The 21984-nt window shown below is 41.2% G+C and overlaps 5 protein-coding genes across 5 annotated transcripts; 1 reads left to right on the top strand and 4 right to left on the bottom strand.

The window, feature by feature from the left end:
* Positions 1 to 2884: 2884 nt before the first annotated feature.
* Positions 2885 to 8124, top strand: LOC128730343 (UDP-glucose:glycoprotein glucosyltransferase). The gene is made up of 6 exons (XM_053823391.1): positions 2885 to 3128; positions 3207 to 5290; positions 5360 to 6108; positions 6202 to 6322; positions 6388 to 7825; positions 7905 to 8124. The coding sequence occupies exons 1-6, from the start codon at positions 2885 to 2887 to the stop codon at positions 7943 to 7945; spliced, it is 4677 nt and encodes a 1558-aa protein (XP_053679366.1). The 3' UTR covers positions 7946 to 8124.
* Positions 8125 to 10499: 2375 nt separating this feature from the next.
* LOC128730334 (zinc finger protein 83-like) lies at positions 10500 to 13369 on the bottom strand. The gene is made up of 7 exons (XM_053823380.1): positions 13247 to 13369; positions 13033 to 13153; positions 12730 to 12924; positions 11970 to 12348; positions 11484 to 11903; positions 11214 to 11411; positions 10500 to 11052 (listed from the first exon to the last, which is right to left on the bottom strand). The coding sequence occupies exons 1-7, from the start codon at positions 13367 to 13369 to the stop codon at positions 10500 to 10502; spliced, it is 1989 nt and encodes a 662-aa protein (XP_053679355.1).
* A 616-nt stretch (positions 13370 to 13985) lies between these two features.
* Positions 13986 to 16828, bottom strand: LOC128730323 (zinc finger protein 43-like). Its single transcript, XM_053823368.1, has 6 exons — positions 16700 to 16828; positions 16438 to 16617; positions 15437 to 15699; positions 14931 to 15350; positions 14663 to 14863; positions 13986 to 14575 (listed from the first exon to the last, which is right to left on the bottom strand). Exons 1-6 carry the CDS (start codon positions 16826 to 16828, stop codon positions 14023 to 14025), a joined length of 1746 nt encoding a protein of 581 aa, XP_053679343.1. The 3' UTR covers positions 13986 to 14022.
* Positions 16829 to 17666: 838 nt separating this feature from the next.
* Positions 17667 to 20450, bottom strand: LOC128731963 (zinc finger protein 492-like). Its single transcript, XM_053825123.1, has 6 exons — positions 20325 to 20450; positions 20055 to 20202; positions 19090 to 19972; positions 18598 to 19017; positions 18338 to 18538; positions 17667 to 18222 (listed from the first exon to the last, which is right to left on the bottom strand). The coding sequence occupies exons 1-6, from the start codon at positions 20448 to 20450 to the stop codon at positions 17667 to 17669; spliced, it is 2334 nt and encodes a 777-aa protein (XP_053681098.1).
* Positions 20451 to 20734: 284 nt separating this feature from the next.
* Positions 20735 to 21445, bottom strand: LOC128720912 (uncharacterized). The gene is made up of 5 exons (XM_053814612.1): positions 21436 to 21445; positions 21214 to 21266; positions 21092 to 21153; positions 20894 to 21008; positions 20735 to 20827 (listed from the first exon to the last, which is right to left on the bottom strand). Exons 2-5 carry the CDS (start codon positions 21246 to 21248, stop codon positions 20767 to 20769), a joined length of 273 nt encoding a protein of 90 aa, XP_053670587.1. The 5' UTR covers positions 21249 to 21266; positions 21436 to 21445; the 3' UTR covers positions 20735 to 20766.
* Positions 21446 to 21984: the final 539 nt, after the last annotated feature.

Genomic DNA, 21984 nt, shown 5'->3' with positions numbered 1-21984 from the left:
TGTTGTCGGGATGTGTTGCAGGATTAAATGCACGAACTTTGCACACACTTCCGGTACAGATGGCGGCACACATAAGAGCCTTCTCTTTCTTGCGCACTACACTCTCACTGACCGCTGCTCGTGGGCCACTTGTGGCGTCAAAACATCAACACACGCACCCACCCACACACGCCCGCAAGCCGGAAAATGCTCCGGAAAACGCACAAAAAGCACCCAATATCACTGCTCGTCACTTTTCGCCGGCCCAAGGCTTCTCCTCACACGAGCAGGCCTTCAAAACCGGCACCATCGAACGCGAACGCTAGCTAAACATGCGACCTCCTCCTGGCTGCTGGCTTTTCGGTACGTTTTCGAAGGAAAAGTGCAGTTTTTTTTTATTTCGAATGATCGCCAAACCGCACTCGACGATGGTTGCTTGGATGTCGTGAATGCCTTTCAGCCGTTCATCACACGGAATGCCGCATTTCCGCGTTTCGTACTGGCGCTACGGTGAGCGGGTTCGTTGCCCGTCGCTTTCGTGTTCGAAAATGTCGTGCCAACCCGTGGGAAAAGGACGCCGGCGTCTGGGTACACCAATTTTCCTTCTAATCGCACATCGACGTCACTTCTTCCGTTGGTTGCCGGTGCGCAAATACGCCCGAAGCACAGCCACAACCACGCACACACACAAACACCCGGTCTGTTCACTGTTGATATGACGCGATACTGTTTCAGCTGCCCGTCTGGCACGGAATGACAATTTCAGCAGGCACTGCGTCTGCCGTGTCGGAAAAATATCTCGCGGTTTATCTTACTTATCGCGTAAAAAAAATGCCCACTACTGCCGCCACCACGTTCGTTGGGCCAGTTAGCTTCTTTGTGTTCTCGCGGCTTATTTCGCTCTCTGCCTTTCTTTTGCACCCAGACGGGCCCGTACGAGAAAAGGGGGTCGCTTGCCTTCTCGCTCACTGCGCACCCCCGATGGGTACACCTTGCGAATATTTTCTCCGAATGAGAAAATTTCTCTCTCAGCTTCACGTTATCTTTCTCTCACCATTCGCAGCTTGCTCGCGAGCTGATCGGTGAGCCAGTGTCCGTTTTTCTCTTCCTCACTAGACGTGAGAAAAGAGCGAGGTAATAATTTTTTTCACGCTTCAACGCCACCGTCTTAACACGAGGCCAACGCTTTGAAGAGAGAGCGCGAGCGAGACAGAGCAATACCTTTGGGCTGCCGGTGTATGCACCTACCGCGAAGCCAAATGCTCACCCGCAAGAGCTTGACAGCATAAGTCTGGTGTGTAGTTTTTTTTGTTGCTTCTGCAGCGTCGTGGTATGCTTAGGTGGGCTGAACGTTGACCGCGGGTGGCAACTGAATGGAAGGGTGGGATGTCTTTATGTCTCGCGGGACCACGGTTTGTACGGGAGGAAGAATGCGCCGTGTGGCCAGCAACTCTTCCACGTTCCTCTCGCAAAAGGTTATCCGTATCTCTCGCGCATTCGCCGCATCCGCTGGCTGGATGGAATGGATGTTTGATTGGCTTCCGATCAATGAATTGCTTTTACTAAGCGTCCTGTCGGCTGTGGTTTGCCTATCGTTTCACACTGGAACAGCAGCTAAACTTTAAATGCTTTATTTAGCAACAACAAACGCGAACAGGGGACGTAACTGTTCTACGAAACTTTTCACCCGTTGATTTTTAGTTTAAACGACCGTAAACTAATCAATGAAATGCCACACTACGGGACGGAACAGAACTGGAAAGGGCAGTGGGGTAAACAAATAACGTTTCGCTGTCCGGAGTTAACTTGTCGAATTGCTGGAGCTGCTGGTGCGCAGCGTTCAAATAACTTTACGTACAAATCGAAACAAACTGTTAACTTGCCAGTTGGTTGGGATGTGAAATAACGATGCTTGGAAAGCAACAGTACAACTCCAACATAAGTAGCCAATTAAATGCAAATACAATAAACCGCACAACGCACCGCACACAGCGCTCGTTTCGTTGGCCGGGAAACACGCACTCACGCACGACCGAAACGGACGACAGTCAGCAAGCAAATTTTTAGTTGCTGGTCGTTCTGTCCGATGCAAAACAGAGCTTTCGAGTTTCCTTCCACAGCGTGAGCTAAGCGCATTCTCTCAAATTGTTCAAATCTCTGGCTGTGACCCATCTCGCTCTAACGCATAGGTTTATATCTTTTCGGCTTTGTGTACGCTATCTTGCTCTTAAACCCGATACCCATCGTGAATGGGAAAACGTCGAACTTGCAGCTATAAACGCACGTGTTTCTTGTGAAATGAGATGATTCACTTTGGTTGAAAGGGTTTGAATTTTCTCACTATGAGCATGAGTGAGAACGATAACGATCAACCAAAAGTGGTGCGGAAAGCTAGCGCTAAGAGATTCCCTAACCAAGAAGCAATCAATTTAATTAAAACTAGAAATTGAATTCAAAATTGAATTGAATTTCTGTTACATGTGCACTGAAGAGATTTTTTTCGTTTCGTGTGCTTATTTATGTTTGATTCATGTCACTGAACAACTCGCTTTGTGCGTCCATAACCTCACTGACATTCGTAGGTTTCTGATTGGTCGGTGATGTGTCAAAACAATCTACACAAAAAAAAGTCGTTTGCCGGATCCTTATTGCAATTGTAGTAACATTAAGTGCACTTTAGTTATCATTCCTTAGAGCATATTTTAACGATCGGGTAATCGTTCTATCTGCAAGCATGTCCACGGAATAATTGAGCTATCTGTTAGGGGCGCCATTAAACAGTGGGCTGTTTGTGTTTGTGGCTGAGGTGGAGAAAGAGGAGAGAGCGGAAGAATAGAATACGTGTTGGGGTTGGAATTGGTTTGCGGCGGTTTACTTCCTTTATTTTTCACTGGTGCTGTTCACAATGCGTAAGGCTTCATCGGCACATTTGGTGCCAATCGCAACAGGATCCTTCCTGTTGCTATTATTTGCGTCACTGGCATACGGTGAACCGAAGAGCCATCCTATAACGACTCAGCTATCGGCAAAATGGGGCATTACTCCGCTGCAGCTAGAAATTGCGGAGTTTATCGATGAAGAAAGTGCCAACTCGTTCTGGGACTACGTGGAGCTACTGCATAGTGGTTCTGGCGGGCTATACCGTTTCGGTGAGTGTTTAATATCGATTCGGAATGCGTTGCTACCTGTCTCGAAAATAACATCAAACCATTCATTCCTTTTTATAGATACGGAAGAAAAACGTTATCAAAAATCCATCGAATTAGCCTCGGAAATACTTGGCGAAGGACAAATCAGCTTACTAAAGCTGGCCCTCTCATTGCATAGTTTCTCACCAAAAGTGCAGGCCCACCTGCAGGTGGCCACTGAAGTTTTGGCGAAAGGTGACTGCGAGACAACGATATTTGCCAGTATCAATGGAAAGGTGGCATGCGGAGTGGACGACCTAAAGAGTATCCTGAAGGCAGGAGGAAAGGATTCATCTCCCATCGAAACGTTTGCCATCGACCATATTTATCCTGGATCGGAAAACAACTCACTAACCGTTGTGCTGTACGGAGAGATAGGAACGCAAGAGTTTAAGAAGTTCCACGATATTATCCGTCCGGAAACCGAGCGTGGTGTTGTGCGATACACTTTACGGCATTATGTGAGAAAAGTCTCTTCTAGAAAGGTTCGCCTTTCCGGTTACGGTGTAGAAATGCATCTCAAATCCACCGAGTACAAAAGCCAGGATGATTCGCCGCGTCCACAGGACTCATCGTCTTCTGCGGATGCCGAAGACTCTACCAGCGAAATGGAAGTTGAAGTGGAAGGCTTTGATTTTGCTCAATTGAAGAAACGTTTCCCTCATTTAGTACATTCTTTGGATCGTTTCCGGAACGCTTTGCTGGAGAAACATGAAGAAATTGCGCCGCTTAAGGCATGGGAGTTCCAAGAACTCGGTTTGCAAGCCGCTCAAAGGATTGCTGAAATACAGGGCGATGAAGCGTTGCAGATGTTGCAGTTTACCTCTCAGAATTTCCCCACGCAGGCAAAGTCACTGCTTTCGCAAACGGTACCAGAGGAGTTTAAGAAGGAAATGCGACACAACACGGAAGTGTTTGGACGTAATTTGAACCTACAGCCGCCGGATTCGGCCCTGTTTCTCAATGGTTTGTTTTTCGACGCCGAAACGATTGATACAATCACACTACTAGATACACTGCGATCAGAAATGCGCGTTCTCGAGGGCTTAAATCGTATCAATATACGAGGGGAAACGGCAACGCCATTGCTTGGGCTGGATTTATCTGCCAGCTCGAAGGAGTTCGCGATCGATATCCGCGATTCGGCGATTACATGGATCAATGATCTGGAAAATGATGCACAGTATCGCCGGTGGCCAGGAAGCCTGAAAGATCTGCTCAGGCCTACTTTCCCGGGAATGCTGAGAAATATTCGTAAAAATCTATTTAACCTGGTGTTGATTGTGGATCCAGTTGAAGGCGATAGTTCTGGCAGGGACATTGTGAAGCTTGCAGAAAGTTTCGTTGTACATATGGCTCCCGTCCGCATTGGGCTAGTGTTCAAGACGGGTGAAGGCGAGGACTATCGTGCGCTGACTTGCGGTTTCAACTATGTGCATCAGAAGAAATCGGCCACCGAAGCGCTCGGATTTTTGACCGACCTATTCGCGGCTACAGTTGATCAGAATGTTATCCGTTATGCCGACGTGCGGCAGGTGTTGAGGAAAAAATTCAACCGCTTGAAGATAGAGGAAGTGGATGAGATTTTGGGAGAAGACTCAGATTTCGATTATGGACGGCAGCTAGCGCAGGAGTTTATTGACCGACTTGGGCTGAAGATTGTGCCTCAAGCCTTGCTGAACGGTGTCCTTCTGCCACAAACGACACTGACAAGCGACGAGTTTGAAGAAACGATCCTAACGGAAATAATGCAGCAAACACCGACTCTCCAAAAGGCCGTCTATTTGGGAGATCTCCACGAGGGAGAACCAGTCATCGATTACCTGATGAAGCAGCCGCACGTAATGCCTCGGTTGAATCAGCGAATTCTGTCTCAGGACGAACCGCAGTTTCTTGACATGTCTGGACGAGCACATCCAGACCTGGAGGACGTCACTGCGCTTGGTCAGCTTTCGAATCCAGACCTTACGGCAACATTAATGAAAAATTTAAAATATTTCGGGGGCAAATCAACGTACGAAAAGTTCCTAGGATATCGAGTGCATTTCCTTACGGTGTGGGTTATAGGCGATTTACGACAGGAAGCGGCACGAAAGCAGCTTAAAAATGCACTTAAGTACATGGTAAGATTATGACGTTGCGATTCGAGTTTTGAGATAGTTTTATGATTAACGTCAATTATTTTGTTTTAGAAATCTTCCTCAGGTACACGCGTGGCGTTCATTCCAAACGCAGACGGCACGGACGCGATTCGCTCCGAGTTGAAAAAAGATCTTAATGCATTGGTTTGGGCTACTATCAACACATTGGAGGCGGATGAATCTTACGATCTTGTGATGAAGCTATTTGAAGCACACGAATCCGATCCAAGTAACTTTGCCTCGTCAGTTCCGGATTCCGTGCTTGGTTTCCTGCCAGCGTCGCAAATGCATTTGAAAATGCTACGTGTATATTGTCAGCGCGTGCTCAAGTTGAAAGCATCGGCCAGCACAGTCATGGCCAACGGGCGACTACTCGGCGTGTTTGAAACGAACGAAGTGTTTGATACGGAAGATTTCAGCCTCCTGGAGAGCTTTAACGGGCTGCAATACACGGATAAAATTCGCAGTGCAATGAAACAGGCTGCCTTGTCCGATGTGGTAGACACACCGGCTATGACAAGCGATACGATTATGAAGTTAGTTTCGATCCTAGTGCCCCGGCAACAGTCGAAGTCGCGCTACACAATCCCATCGGATGTGCAGGATAGTCGTACGGTGGTGAAATTATCCCCAAAGCGTACCGATCAACCATTTTTCGAAATTGTCGCTGTGCTCGATCCAGCATCCCGTGGTGCTCAGAAACTGTCGTCACTGTTGCTGCTGCTCCGCGATGTCGTCAACTGCCAAATGAAAATCTTCTTCTGTGCCATCGATAAACACAGCGATATGCCGGTCAAAACGTACGTATCGTATGGTTGATTTGATTGCGATTTTCTTCAGCCAATGATCTAGTAAATTAACTTTACTAACTTTACTTGTGGATTACTTTTTAGATTTTATCGTTTTGTTGTCGAACCAGAGTTACAATTTACTAACGATGGTAGACTAGCGACGGGCCCGTCGGCTAAATTTGTCGGATTACCAGCAAACCCACTGCTGACGCAAAGCCTTAACGTATGTTTGAAAGTGATTTAACAACTGCACGTATAACATATTTCGTTTTATTTTCCTTCACACAGGTTCCTGAAAACTGGTTGGTGGAAGCCGTCCGCTCGGTATATGATCTTGACAATATCAAGCTATCAGAGATCAATGGACCGGTGCATTCGGAATACGAACTCGAGTATCTTCTGCTTGAGGGACACTGCTTCGACAGTGCTACCGGTTCCCCGCCGCGTGGTTTACAGATTACCCTTGGCACCGAAGATCGTCCAATCATCGTGGACACGATCGTGATGGCCAATCTCGGCTACTTCCAGCTCAAAGCGAATCCAGGCGCTTGGATATTGAAGCTACGACACGGAAAGAGTGCCGACATCTACGACATAACAAGCGCGGATGGTCCAAATACGGTACATACTCCCGAAAGTACGCGCGTGATCATTAGTTCGCTACGATCTCACGTCCTGAAGTTACGCGTAACAAAGAAGGCTGGAATGTCCGGGATTGATTTGCTGGGCGATGAGAAAGATGGTGCCGCCGGAGGTGGGATTTGGGATTCTATTAGCTCGATCGTCGGAACCGGCAGTGACGGCGGTAACAGTGCCGGTACGGGTGAAACGGAAGTACTTAACATCTTCTCCGTCGCATCCGGCCATCTGTACGAGCGTTTGCTGCGTATCATGATGTTGTCGTTGTTGAAGCATACCAATACGCCGGTGAAGTTCTGGTTCTTAAAGAACTATTTGTCACCACAGTTTATCGATTTCTTGCCACACATGGCAGCGGAGTACGGCTTCCAGTACGAACTGGTGCAGTATAAGTGGCCTCGCTGGTTACACCAGCAAACGGAAAAGCAGCGCATTATCTGGGGATACAAAATCCTCTTTTTGGATGTATTGTTCCCGCTGGATGTTAAGAAGATCATCTTCGTTGATGCCGATCAGATCGTGCGGGCTGACATGAAGGAACTGAACGACTTTGAGCTTGGTGGTGCTCCGTACGGCTACACGCCGTTCTGCGATTCGCGTCAAGAGATGGAAGGATTCCGTTTCTGGAAGCAGGGTTACTGGAAGAACCATCTGCAGGGACGGAGGTACCACATTTCTGCATTGTACGTGGTCGATCTGAAGCGGTTCCGCAAGATCGCCGCAGGTGATCGCATCCGTGGACAGTATCAAGCGCTCAGCCAAGATCCGAACAGTCTGTCCAATCTTGATCAGGATCTGCCGAACAACATGATCCACCAGGTGGCAATAAAATCGCTTCCGCAGGAGTGGCTTTGGTGCGAAACGTGGTGCAGCAGCGAAACGCTGCAGTATGCCAAAACCATCGATTTGTGCAATAATCCGCTAACGAAGGAAGCCAAACTGACGGCTGCGCAGCGCATTGTACCAGAGTGGAAGGATTACGATGGGGAGATCAAGCGGCTACAGGCCAAGGTTGACGACAGGGAGCATGAAGAGCAAGCAGCGGCAGCTATGGGTGTTGACCCCAGCAATGTACATTCCGTAGAAGGTAAGTCTCCGAAACCAGATTGCAATGGTACCTTTGTCCCTCTGTTAACTGTCTGTAAACCTTATTCCTCGCCATGCAGGCAAAGGATCTAATCCAGAGGCGCGGCACACTGAGCTGTGATTACGCGCGGTGCTTCAGGTGCTCTAATCGGTAACTAATGGACGGTTAATGTGATTTATCGTCCGATTGTTTATCGATTGCGTGTATGTGCGGGTGAATGTGTGTGTGTCTGTGAGTGATCTTAGATGAAAATCGCCATGAGTAGTGTCGAATAAAAGTGAGAACAAATTTAAGGAATATAGCGAACTTAATTCGAATTCTACAATTTAAGCTAAACCTCTGAGAAACCGTAGAATGATTTAATCATTGTTATTTGGGATGGGTTTTTGTGTTTTTCGATATTGTAGTCGGTCTATACCTTCATACATATTCCTCTCCGATAGCAACTACGTGGCTAGCAAGGAGAAATGTGTCGACCTGGCATTTAGATTTGTTTGTAGGGCAAATGGAACGCCTAGTTTCAGAGATAACAGCCTTAACAACAACTAACACTTTGTGTCCATAACTGTCTGTTGATTGGAAACCTATTGTAGATCTGTAACATGTTTCGATTTTTAAATTCGGTGAGGCTTTTTGTACTAAAACTGCATTTATGTCTTTTGTAATGAAGAAAAATGATTTTCATTTTATATTATTTATATTTATATATTTATATTATTTCATTTTAATTAAATTATTTTTTATTTTCATTTTATATATTTATATTATTTCATTTTATGTAAAGATAATATGTGTATGAACATAATACTCTGTTATGCTTATAGAACGAGGTTAAAAAAACTTAAAGTTAAATCAGTTTAAATTGTTTCAAATTGGCACAGCATGATAGTTATTCTGATGTGCTTCAGCGTGAGGCCAATGAATTGATAGTTAGATGAGTTTTTCAGCTGAAGGTTCTCCTGTATAGAAGAGATCAATGCGAATCACTAGATGTGGAGGGTTGGTGCTACACTGGTGGCATTAGAGACGCAACCACAAATGATAGCAAATCTCGTTTAATTCGTTACATCCTGCGCGGGCAGTCAGGGCAAAAGGCGTACGTACGCATCCAAACAGCTAAACAGTGTCGATGAAACGTATGACCACAGAGTGCTTCCATTCTTTGTGCCTCAATAATATTATGTTGGCATATTGAGCATTCGTTCAACCTAGATAAACCGGATGTTTGCAGAATGCAACCCGATAGAGGAAATGAGCTTTGGATTTATTAATTTCGTGTTTAGGTTTCAATTGATAAAACTCACCTCACATTCAAATAAGGCACAATTTCACCGTGCCCTATATCCATCATAAAAGCAACACCAATCCACGCCAGCCAGGGGTGGTATTTTTTAGCTGCGGCAGCGTTCACACGATTTACCATTTTCACAAACATTTCCGTTCAAATGGACCTTAGCTGGGCTAAAACGAAACCCGCAAGCTGCTTTCCTTTGATCCTCAGGTAGCCAGTGGAAGGACAACCGTCTTTGGTTGCCTGATGAATGGGTGAGTGAGCTGACACTATTTTACATGCATTCTAATCCACGATCTTTGTGAATGAACACTGCTCATGAACACGGCACAGTTTCGATGGCTTTGTTACTGATCATCTCGATCATATATTGAGCATCTCGATCGAGATGAAGCCAGCTTTCCCTACTTCACTCTATGAGAGCATCGGATTACCTTGCAAGGTTGTTTGGTGAGTTGGCTAGGGAAAGAAGATAGTGGGGCTTAGCTACAAAGCGTGCGATCACAAGACGTTGTTTGAATTGTTAAGCAATTGAATAAATAATCCAATGAATGAAAACGTATACAGTATCAAAATACTCTGGAAAATCCAGGTCGATCGGAGCAGCAATTGGGTAATAGGCAACGTAATGTAAGTCTTACCCGATGCCTACCGATAGTCTTATCAACTAATTGCCTAGCCTTATCCATCTTCCGCTTAAATTGTGCACCAACAGAAATGAAACTGACTCGATTGCAAGTACAACAAGCCAACGTTGTTGCTTTCTTGCAACTCAAACGCCCTTACGTCGCTCGACCACAGCGACGTGCTAGGATTTGGTGATCGTACCACCGATAGGCAGACGGCTTCGAATCTGAACTGTTTCATGTTCGTCCATCGCAGGGGGTGTGTATTCTTACAGTTGTTGACACTTTTTTTTACCCAGCATGTTATATCATAAAGAATGCAGCAGATGTGTGTATTAACTTCGCTGTTTGTAGAGCGGTAATTGAAAACATATATGTATTAAGCATTGAAGAAAACCACTGCTACAGATTATGCATAAGTTGAGCAAAAGATGAATTAAGACATTAATTTTGTTGAGCATTGTAAGCAAAATTATCTTCTTTGAAATTTTTACAATGGGATCATGCAATTTTGGGCACTGGCAAAATACGAGTAAATTATTCAACTAATACGTTTATGTTGTTTAATTTAATTTATTTATTCCGTAGTTTTATAACAATATCTGTGTACCAAAATGCCGTTGAATGGAAACCGCGCGAACGTCCTTTTCAAAAGTTTGAGTTTTAGAAGACAGTGTCTAGGATTCATTCGTGAATTCGATTGGATTGCATTCACTGCACAATATTTGAATCATTTGCAAGCTGGATAAGACGTATATCAGTTTCTTACGACAATCACTGTGGCGATGCCTTCCTCAGGACGAGCTTGAACCTCCTGCCATTCGAGCGGATGAGCCTTTTTGCGATGCTTGTAAAGGTTGGAGATGTAGCCAAACGATTTGAAGCAGAACGCACACTGGTACTGGTTCGAGCGCGTATGGATCGTCATGTGCTCCATCATCGTTAGTTTTGTGGAAAATCCCTTTCCACATTCGCTGCATTTGAATTTACGTGAATCTATCGTGGCTGCGCAAGTGTTCTTTCGATGTCGTTTCATGTGGAACATCGTACGAAAGGTTTTGCCGCACATATTGCAATTCACGGGTTCTTCTTCTGAGTGGATTGTTTTCATATGCTTTGACATGCTGCAGATGCGAATCTTTTTATCACACAGTGTACATTTAATCAATTTGAGTAAAGATTCGTCGTGATAGCCCTTGTGTGCCTCTAATCCTCTACGGTTTGAAAACATTTTCGGACATTGCTCGCACATGTACATCTGATCGGTGTGTGCTGATCTCTTGTGAGCGCGATAGGCTTTTAGATTGAAGCTGTGATTGGTGAAATAAAAAAAAACAAATCAATAGATATAAAAGTGGTCTTAGAATATAAGGAGAAATATAAGCAAAGTTAGTTAAAATCAATTCAATGATATGCCTATATTATAGCTCTCGTACCAAAGAACTATAAAGTTTATATCAATTGTACTTACTATTTATTACAAATATTGCAACGAATATCTTTCAAGCCATGTATGCAATCAATATGCATTTTTAAATTTGCTAAAAAATTGAACATTCTTCCGCACTGGTCACATTTGTGTTTCTTTTCTGCTGGCACAGTATTTGCAGTATGTGCTTTTATCATATGCTGGTCAAGATTCTGGAATATTTCTTTGCATACTTCACACCTATAAAGTGAACGCAGAAAGCGTGATTGAAAAAATATGTGTGATCAAACGCGTGCTATGCGTAGAATTTACCGATATTTCTCGGGATTTTTATGCATATCGATATGTGTAATGAGGTGTTGTCGATAGGCATTTCTTGCGGAGCATATGGGGCATTTCAAGTATACCGCCTTGTTGTGTTCATTACCCATGTGAACTCTAAGATCCCAAAAATTTTCGAATGATGTTGACTCTGGTTTCACCTCCTCGCATATGTCGCAGTAGATGCGCTTGTAGAACTCGAGCAACTCCAGATCAGGACCCATTTCCTTTTTGACGTATGGTTTGGGTATGTGTAATTTTTCGTGCCTTTGTAGTTGTTCTTCAGACTCAAAACGCCGTTTACAGCGGCTACAGGGAAATGGTAAATTTTCTTCAAGTTTCGCCTGATGCACACGCATATGCTTCTTAAGCGAAATGTTGCAATCCGTCATCTTACCGCATATGTCACATCTATAAAGAGGGTACAAAAGTTATGTTCAAAGGTATTCTTTACATTTTTTCACAGTAGATACTTACTTATTCTTTTCCGGATCTTCGTGTGTTTCCATGTGGCTTATGAACATGCCAGGAGTAAAACATTTCTTATCACACTTCGGGCATTTTAAAAAACCGGGTTCGTTATGAATTATTTTGTAATGGTGATTAGCCTCGACGAATCGTTGAAAGGTCACTTTTTCAATACAGTATGAACAAGAGAATTCATCAACGTACTTAAACAACCGCTCATCGCGCAATTCCAGATTGCGCTCGTATTCGTAAAAAGCAAAATCATCCAAATTAAGCCGCTTCTGTAGTTCAAGCCTTGCATCGTAATCGACATCTTCCGGTTCGCTACCACTGAGATATTCTATTTTTCGTGTCAGCATTGCTCTTTTTGAACTGTTATTCTCGTTGACTGGTGAATTTTCATCGATTATATGATTATTCATTTGCAGCTCAGATTGGGAAAAATCTAAGTTTACTTCTACTACATCTTGTGGCTTTTCTTTCGCCGGCCGCCCTCTTTTCCGTTTTGCTATGCTATCCGGTGTTTGTTTCGCAGATGGATGATCATTATTTTCACATTTATTACTGTAGGTATTTTGTTTTCTATTTTGGTCGGAATGTTCTAACGACTTTCGTTTGGGTGGTCGTCCCCTGCCTCGTTTTAACGGTGCTGTGGTGCTGATCAGCTCCGTTTCTGAATCTTTTTTTATATTTGAAAGATTATCATTAGTGAATTCGATATTTAATGTATCGAAACTGTTTGGGCTATCATCGATATTATTATCCGCACTAAATTCATCTACATCTACGAAATACTTCTTTTCGTTTAAATTAGTATAAAATGTTTGGTATTTTAGAGGAATATTAGAAGCACGTGTAGGCCTTTTAATGTTTGCCCGGCGCTGTGATTCAAAATTAGTTGAGCGTTCTGGATCAACATCTTCGTTTAGAATTTCAATTTTAATTGCTGTTAGATTCCTTTTACCTACAATTGAAAACGTATTGGTTAGTATGTGTACTTTGTTCGTCTTAAAAGGGACGAAGGGGATAGGAGACATCCATGTAAAAACTTAAAAATTGTAGATGAACTTACTGCAACTGGTGTCGTTGAACTCGTGGTTATGGATGGTCTCAATTTTGGTATAAAATATGTGAAAATCGTGTAAACTTGTCCAGCATTCACCACAAATGCATGCCTGCTCCTTTGGCTTAAACTTGAGTAAAGATTTAAACACATTGTATCGCCAAATACGCTATGTTATTACGGCTAGCTGCGTGCGTTTGAATGATCCATTGAAAATACGTACCTCAAACCAAATGTGCTTTTTTATTATCTCTGCGATATCGAGAGTTTTTCTGTCTTCATTAAGTACATCGACAAACCAGCTGGAATTTGTTGATAAACAAAGCGCACAAGTGTTCTCGGTCATTTTGCCTGCACTGCGCTTGATACGTTGATCTTGTTTGTTGTTTATATACAAACAAAAGTGCATCTTGCAGCGCTATTGAAGCAAGTTTGACATTTTCTTCCAACGTTTGGCATTTTTGACATAATGATAATTTAAAAGCTATTTCGTTGAGCAGTTTTTTGAATCCATGGTGTGGTGAAGATGATAAATTGTATTATTTTTCCCGTGATTTGTACTACTTTAGTGAGGGAACGTCAGAACGATGTCGGTGGGATAATTGATGATTGATTTTGTTGATTAACTTTTGGAATCATCGTAGTGCGCTCTGGTTGCCTTCAGTCACACCGTACGCTGAACCAGGTCTTGCTGGTACACATCTTCAAAAGTTATGTAAGTTTGTGCACTAAGATTTAAGATTAGCCTGAGCTATATAGTTTATACAATTTTATCCAGAGCAAATAACCTGAGTGATACAGGTTGTACAAGTAACAGAACCAACCTGTAATGCTGTAGTTTTAGCAAAATACTGTTAAGTCATGCATGGAAATTCAAATCCACTAAGAAATAATAACGCTATGATTTTATATACGTGAACTAGTAAACTTATACTAGATTTATTTTTTACATCATTAACCGTTTGGTGTATGCAACTATAAAACACCAATTTATCATCTTTAGTTTCTTACTACAATTACAGTCGCGATACCTTCCTCAGGACGTGCTTGAACCTCCTGCCATTCGAGCGGATGAGCCTTTTTGCGGTGCTTGTAAAGGTTCGAGATGTAGCCAAACGATTTGAAGCAGAATGCACATTGGTACTGGTTGGCGCGCGTATGAGTCGTCATGTGCTCCATCATAGTGAGTTTCATGCAAAAACCTTTCCCACAAACCTCGCACTTATGCTTACGTGAATCTATTGTAGCCGCGCACGTGTTTTTCCGATGTCGTTTCATGTGGAACGTGGATCGGAACGTTTTACCGCACTGATCGCAGCTGACCGGTTCTTCCATTGAATGGACCGTTTTCATGTGTTTCGGCATATTACTAATACGGATTTGCTTGTCACACTTCGGACACTGGATGATTCGAAGCAAGGTGTCATCATGATGACCTTTGTGCGATTCCAGTGCGCTACGAGTTTTAAACATTTTCGGACATTGTTCGCACATGTACATCTGATCAGTATGTGCTGATTTCTTGTGAACTCGATAAGCTTTTAAGTTGAAGCTGTGTAAATGTTGGTGATGGAAAAAGTACAAGAAGAATGAATTAAAAAAAACTATTCACTTCAGTTATATTATTATTTGTACTTACTATTTATCGCAGATGTTGCAACGTATATCCTTCAACCCATGTATACAGTCGATGTGCATTTTAAGATTTGCTAGAAAATTGAACATTCTTCCGCACTGGTCACATTTATATTTTTTCTCCACCGGAACCACAGTGTTTGCTGTATGGGATTTGATCATATGTTGACCAAGGTTTTGGAAGATTTCTTTGCAAACTTCACACCTACGAAATGGGAAGTAAAATTTCTTATTAAAAACTACTAATTGAGAGCTATAAAACCAAAATTTACCGATATTTCTCTGGATTTTTATGCATATCGATGTGAGTGATAAGATTCGGACGATAAAGATTTCTTTTGAAACAAATCGGACATTTTAGATACGCCCCCTTATTGTGACTTTCGTTCATATGTAGTTTTAGTTCGGAAAAGTTTTCAAATGATGTTGATTCTGGAGTTTCCTGCTCGCATATATCGCAATAAATGCGCTTGTAGAAATCGAGCAATTCCATATCGGGTCCAATTTCCTTCTTGACGTATGGTTTGGGTACGTGCATTTTTTCGTGTTTCTCTCGTTGCTCTTCATGTGCGAATCGTCGTTTACATCGACTACAGGGAAACGGTAAATTTTCTTCAAGCATTGTCATATGCACGCGCATATGTTTCTTAAGAGAAATGTTCGAATCTGTTATCTTTCCACAAATGTTACACCTATAGAATGAATAACGCAGATGTCGTAATAGAATAGTAAAAATTTAAAAACTGTAAAATGTACAATTATTCTACACATTACTTACTTGTTTTTCTCAGGATCTTCGTGTGTTTCCATATGGCTTACAAACATACCGGGGTTGAAACATTTTTTGTCACATTTCGGACATTTTAAAAAGCCGGGCTCATTATGTACTAGTTTGTAATGCCGATCCGCTTCAATGAATCTGTGAAACGTAACCTTTTCTACACAATAATTACAGGCAAACTCATCGATGTACTCAAATATTTTATCTCGTGCCTTAAGTACGGTTTTGTCAGACGCTTTCTTGGGCTTTTTCTTCTGAATCTTTTTTAACAAAGTGTCTTCGAAGTCAGATACATTTTCATCTCCACTTTCACTTGAACACTCGATACTTCGATTTCTTGTTGTTCTATTTTTGCCAACATTTTTTTCAAAACTAGTTTGATTGCCCAATTTGAATATTTTCTCAGGCAAACCGTCTAGAGCAGTTCTAGTGGTTTCTTTTACCACAGGTTTATTCTTGGGAGGTCTTCCTCTTCCTCGTTTTACAGGTACTTCTGAAGTTACTGTCTTCTGAAGTATTGCTGTCGATAAATTTAAAGTGTTATTTTCTTGCTTCACCATAGAGCTAAAAATCAAATTATCGACCGGTTTCTGTTTTGGCGGACGCCCTCTTCGTCGTGCCATAGGTATATCTGGTGCTGCTGATAAATCTGCTGTTACATTTTCCAGCTTGACGGTTATGTTGCAAATTGGTTCAGTAATCATCGGTGTATTTGGAACGTTCTGTTTTCGTTTCGGAGGACGCCCTCTTCGTCGTTTGATTGGTTCTTCCGAAACATGATCAATTTTTGTAGCTTTGTTTTCTTTTTCGATCAGTTTTTCTTCATTATCTTCGATGTCTAAAGTATCGTGATCTGGTGCATAAATATCCGAATAATCATCATCATTATCATCTGTATAGTCTACAACTGATACGAAATGTTTTTTATCATTTTTCAAATAATCAACTTTTTGTGCTTTGTTTTCCTCCGGATATGCATTAGTCTCATTCGTTTCAACACAGTCCATCCAGAGTTTGGCAACATCTTCCCGTAAACTATCTGAGCATGTTTTATTGGAAACGTTGCTTTCGTCCGCTTTCACATTATGAATGGTCTCAAGTTTGGTGTAAAACAAATAGAAATCGTTTAAACTCGTCCAACATTCCTTACACAAACAGGAGTGCTCGTCATATGTAAGCTGCAGGTAATATGAGAACATGTTCGATTACAATTTCAGAGTATTACATCTTGAGTAAATATATTAGACAAAAAATGCATACATCAAACCAGAGGTGCTTCTGTATGATCTCTGGTATATTGAGGGATCTGTTTTCTTCACTGTACACTTCTATGAACCAACTTGCTTTATTCGACAAACACAGTGCACAGATTGTTTGTTGGTTGGGCATTTTTGCGACTCAATTTGTAGAAGATCAATACCAATGTTGTGAATTAAATGTTTACATTTATTGGTTTTCAGTCTAATATAAAAATTGAAGAACTCGTACAAAAAAGTTTGACGTTTGGTGTGGTTTTTGACAAGTTCCAAACGCGTTGTACAATCACTCCCATTATTACTGTTGCTGAATGTTTGATGAATAATCCCTCAAATATTGAATTACAATTTAAACTATTTTTATTTAAGTTAATTATAAGCAATGTTTCTTTCTCACTATTTATTATAAATTCAACTCTATTTTATTTTTCAAAGTTTCAAGCATATGTACAATGGCATGGCCTTTTATCTGATTTCATGGTTAATATAGAATGGCTTTACCTTTATTACAGGTTTCACCCTTTGAATAGAATTATTACGTATTGTAAAATGTATTATTTTAATCTACAAGTCTCTGAAATCGACCTATCCTTTATAATTTTGCTCTCTAAGTTATACATAAAAAAGCAAGTTTGAACTTACGCGTTAGGCATGCAAATTTGTATAAGGTATTATAACATTAGTTGTAGCATATTGCGACTGTAATGAAGACGAAAACTGCGTTTGATTAAGAAATTCAAAGTACAAACTGTTACTTGGTGCTGCAGATTTTTAACCCAAGGTGTTAGTTAATCAAAAAAAAAAAGAAACTCAATATGAATGGAGTAATACGCAATACATCAGTCTTCGAGCATCAACATTCGTATAAATTGCAGTTTTACGATCATAGCCCCATACACACGCGCAAGTATATTGTGTCGCTACTCTCTCGTAGATCAGAAAGACTTATCACTGCCATAAAAAATACGCCTTTAATTGCGTATTTCAATCACGGTTGCAATGCCTTGTTCGGGACGCGCTTGTACCTCTTGCCATTCAAGTGGGTGAGCCTTCTTGCGATGTTTGTAAAGATTCGAGATGTAACCAAACGTTTTGAAGCAAAATGCACATTGATAGAGACTGGTCCGGGTATGAGTCGTCATGTGCTCGGTCATAGTAAGCTTCATGGCGAAGCCTTTACCGCAAACCTCACATTTGTACGGACGTGAGTTGATCGTAGCCGCGCACGTGTTTGCTCTGTGTCGCATCATATGAAAAGAAGTCCGGAAAACTTTACCGCAAAGATTACAATTAACCGGATCCTCTTGTGAGTGAATCGTCTTCATATGCTTAGCCATGCTTGCACCACGGCGCATTTCCTTGCCGCATATGTGGCATTTCACAGATTTCCGTTGAGTTTCGTCGTGATCGCCTTTATGCGATTCAAGGCCGCTGCGGGTCTTAAACATCTTCGGGCAGTGCTCGCACATGAACATTTCGTCAGTGTGCGCTGATCGTTTATGAGCGCTTAGTGCTTTATGGTTGAAACTAAACATAATCGCAAGAGAAAGAAAGCGAAGTAATCAAAGAACAAACCATGATTATTCCAATAACTGTAACTGATCTTTCAATAAGGTACTATTACAATAAAGACAATACTTACTATTTATTGCAGATATTGCAACTGACGTCCTTTTCACCATGCACACGATCAATGTGGCTTCTAAGGTTCGTTTGAAATTTGAAAGTTTTGCCACAGTGCTCGCAACTGTAATTCTTCTCTTCTGGCACTATAGTTTCCGGTGTATGAGCTTTGATCATGTGTTTGTCAAGGTTATGATGAATCTCTTTACATACTTCGCATCTGCAAATATCAGCTTATAAGAAATGACTAGTCTACGGGCACATAAGAGAAATACAAACCGATAGTGATCTGGATTGTTATGCACGTCAACGTGCACCATTAACTGTTGACGACAGGCATTTTTCTTGAAGCATATCGGACACTTCAGATAGGGCGACTTATTGTGTTCATTGCCCATATGTACTTTCAGATCCCAGAAATTATCGAACGAAGTCGACTCTGGTTTAACATCCTCACAAACTTCGCAGTATATCCGCTTATAAAATGCCAACAGCTCCAAATCGCGACCCTTTTCCTTTTTGATGATCACCTTGCGTCCATGCAGCCGTTCGTGCTTATCACGTTTTCCTTGGAATTCAAAACGCCGCGAACATTGACTGCACGGGAAGGGATAATTTTTTTCCAATTTTTCTTGATGCGCTCGCATATGTTTCTTGAGCGTGATTTGCTGATCCGTCATTTTACCACATATTTTACACCTTTAAAACACGAGGAGCATGTACATTTGAGTTATCTGGGATAAAACATAAACTAGTGATTTTGTCACTTACTTATTTCGTTCTGGATCTTCGTGCGTCTCCATGTGACTCACAAATCCACCTGGAGTGAAACACTTTTTGCCGCATTTGGGACATCTCAGGAAGGCAGGCTCATTATGCACTTGTTTGTAATGCTGATTTGCATGATGAAATCGCTCAAAAAGAATCTTCTCGGGGCAGTAGTAGCAGATAAATTCGTCGACGTATGAAAAAATTCTCTTATCTCTAAGCAGCCGACTGCCGGGAGACCTCTTTGATGATCTCCTGTCGTCCTTGCGATATTTCTTCCACTCTTTACTGTCGTATTGTTCATCGTAATCGTCCAGGTAATCCGCATCAGATTCGCTGCTGCTAAACGAGATCATGCGTTTTCGAGCTCGTTTATGCTGTTTTTTTGTCTCTGAGCTGCCAGCCAGCGGCGAGCTTTTTCGTTCAGATTTTATTTTTGGAGGTCGCCCTCTTCCTCTTTTAGGAGTTAGCAAGAGAGTGTCGATTTCGATACTCTCTGTGAGGATTTCAGCAGTATCGTTTTCTGCCTGGTCAGATCCTTGGGCCGTTTCCTGTTTCACTTTGTTTAGCGCATCATAATTGATAACATCACTATCATCATTATCGTCGATGTCGTTCTTCACGTCGCCATCATAGTCCACATCATCATCGTGTTCGTCTTCGTCGTTGGTTGCCAAAAAATCTTTTTCCCACTCCGAATCAGATGCTTCCATTTTATATCTTGTTTTCGTAACGCTTGTCCTTTTGGGACGATTGGAAGCGTTGCCTGTGTCAGTGGTATTATCCGCTCCGGCTTCGGTCGACTGTAGCAATTTTTGTTCAACATCATCGATAAAATCATCCGGCTCTTCGACTTTAATGGTTTCCACAGGGTGAAATTCAAATTCTACATTTAAAACAAAAAGACAGACTATTAGTACTTGCGATTACTAATGTTTGGAGGAGTAGCATGTAGGAACACTACTTACGATGTTGGGTGAGTGTTTTTTCGATGCATGAATTAGAATCATCCTGGTTTTGGCTATGAATATTCTCTAGCTTAGTGTAAAATTCGTGAAAATCGTTTACGCTTTTCCAGCACTCTGCACACACATAAGAATGCTCGCTAGCATTTAACTATAACGAAAAGCACAAAAGGCAAGTATGATCAATTACAATGGTCAAAATCCATTGTGTTGACGCAGAAGGGTCGCAAGTACACTGGGCAAGGATCGGATATGGATGGCATGATTACGCACCTCAAACCAGAGATGTTTCGATATGATCAACGCGATGTCCTTCTCCTGGTTATCTTCACAGAACACTTCGAGGAACCATTTAGATTCGGACGTCAAGCAAAGAGCACAACTTTCGGTTTGCACCATTTTAGCCAATGAATGAAATATTTTTGTTAGAATAGCATTACTGTTCTCACAATCCCAAACAATTTCAAGGAAAAAATTAATTTGACGTTTTGTTTTCTTGTGACTGACAGATTGAAAGCACGCGAGTGTTCTATGCTGAATAATTTTATAATTGCTAGAAGCATAACTTTTGATACGAGAAAATATGAAATGAAAGCAACAATAGTAATATTAATAAAACGTGAAAACAACATTTTATTTTCAAAGTAAATATTTCATAACATATACAACATATTAAACATATAGACAGTGTAAAAATACAGCATTATTTGGTAGACTATGATCCTTTCATTTTGTAAATTGCTCCAGTGATTCCATGTTTATGAATCATACATATCCTGAAATTTTTTAAAAGTATGTGAGAATCAAGATTGTGATATAATTATCTAATAAATACCACTTACTTATCATTAGATTCTAATGAAATCACTGGAGAGCCACAACCGGGATCTAAAGTTGAGGCAAGATCGGATATGGCAACGATTATCCCTGCTGAGTGCTCCGATGCATTACCTTTGGCTGGCAAATTATGATGTGTAATAATTCTAATTAGTTGAAACACAACAAATAAGATATCTGAAAGCTATATGGAAATCAATTACCTCCTAGACAAAGACCTTGATTATTTGCTAAGATACATCCAATGTTTCCAGGAACTTCCATGCTGCAATTTGGTTTTATGTTAAAATTAAAATCCAACTGTTTCATTTATGTTCATTCTTACATTTTGTCCAAAACATGTTCTACTTGTTGCTCCATTTTCCCGTGAAAATTAATCTGAAACAGAAAGTATCAATTTAGCGTACCAAGAATTGCTCACTAATAAAATGGTTTATTTTTGAGTTAGGCTCAAGAAACCTGAATTGTTAAATTTAATTATTTAATGGATTACACATAACCCTTTATGCTACTTTACACACAGGGTTTTATCAATAATCTTTCATACTTTTGCGTATTGTAGATCACTGCTTTGATGTATGTTTAGTAAACAAATTCATACACGGTTTGATATTTATTTATCTTTTATTTCATCTATTCCTCTGACGTTTGTCTTGTAGCTACCTTAAGTTTATATTATACATTCAAAGTGTTCAACGCTCACTGACCTTTGTATAACTGTTCAACATGAAACGTGTTAAATAATGCGGAACACATGTTGCTGTTGATTTTTAAAACAGATATATTATATTGGGTAGATCTTAGTTCTGCATTCAATCACATTTCAAAATGATACATAAATAGTGTTATTCTATCAATGTTCAATCTCACTGAATAGCATGTAAATGATGAACCTTGTTACACCAATTGGAATTTGATTTTATCTATTGAATTTGTTTCTATGATACTACTACACTTTTTTGTTACATTTCTTATTGAATACTTGAATAAATTGACTATTTTATCAGTCGATGTTTGACATGTTGAAGAATAAAAGCATGATCCCGATAAATAGTATCTTAAAATGACTGTAATTATGCATTTGCATACTATGCGA

The sequence above is a fragment of the Anopheles nili genome, chromosome 2 (assembly GCF_943737925.1).
Source record: "Anopheles nili chromosome 2, idAnoNiliSN_F5_01, whole genome shotgun sequence".
NCBI lineage: Eukaryota > Metazoa > Arthropoda > Insecta > Diptera > Culicidae > Anopheles > Anopheles nili.
This window is presented reverse-complemented; position numbering and strand designations above follow the sequence as displayed.

Excerpts from the sequence above, each read along its gene's own strand:
- LOC128720912 (XM_053814612.1), bottom strand. The coding sequence starts at position 21,248 with ATGGAGCAACAAGTAGAACATGTTTTGGACAAAAT. Across the intron at positions 21,154-21,213 it reads GAACATGTTTTGGACAAAAT|CATGGAAGTTCCTGGAAACA; the intron begins GTAAGAATGAAC and ends ACCAAATTGCAG. Across the intron at positions 21,009-21,091 it reads TCAAGGTCTTTGTCTAGGAG|CCAAAGGTAATGCATCGGAG; the intron begins GTAATTGATTTC and ends ATAATTTGCCAG.
- LOC128730323 (XM_053823368.1), bottom strand. The coding sequence starts at position 16,828 with ATGCCCAACCAACAAACAATCTGTGCACTGTGTTTGTCGAATAAAGCA. Across the intron at positions 15,700-16,437 it reads CCAAACTCTGGATGGACTGT|ATTCAGAAGAAAAAGCCCAA; the intron begins GTTGAAACGAAT and ends TTGTTAAAAAAG. Across the intron at positions 14,576-14,662 it reads TGCAACATCTGCGATAAATA|CTTCAACTTAAAAGCTTATC; the intron begins GTAAGTACAAAT and ends ACATTTACACAG.
- LOC128731963 (XM_053825123.1), bottom strand. The coding sequence starts at position 20,450 with ATGGTGCAAACCGAAAGTTGTGCTCTTTGCTTGACGTCCGAATCTAAA. Across the intron at positions 20,203-20,324 it reads CGAAACATCTCTGGTTTGAG|TTAAATGCTAGCGAGCATTC; the intron begins GTGCGTAATCAT and ends TTTTCGTTATAG. Across the intron at positions 18,223-18,337 it reads TGCAATATCTGCAATAAATA|TTTCAACCATAAAGCACTAA; the intron begins GTAAGTATTGTC and ends GATTATGTTTAG.
- LOC128730334 (XM_053823380.1), bottom strand. The coding sequence starts at position 13,369 with ATGACCGAGAACACTTGTGCGCTTTGTTTATCAACAAATTCCAGCTGG. Across the intron at positions 13,154-13,246 it reads AAAAGCACATTTGGTTTGAG|TTTAAGCCAAAGGAGCAGGC; the intron begins GTACGTATTTTC and ends TCTTTACTCAAG. Across the intron at positions 11,053-11,213 it reads TGCAATATTTGTAATAAATA|CTTCAATCTAAAAGCCTATC; the intron begins GTAAGTACAATT and ends CACCAATCACAG.
- LOC128730343 (XM_053823391.1), top strand. The coding sequence starts at position 2,885 with ATGCGTAAGGCTTCATCGGCACATTTGGTGCCAATCGCAACAGGATCC. Across the intron at positions 3,129-3,206 it reads TGGCGGGCTATACCGTTTCG|ATACGGAAGAAAAACGTTAT; the intron begins GTGAGTGTTTAA and ends TCCTTTTTATAG. Across the intron at positions 6,109-6,201 it reads AGCGATATGCCGGTCAAAAC|ATTTTATCGTTTTGTTGTCG; the intron begins GTACGTATCGTA and ends ATTACTTTTTAG.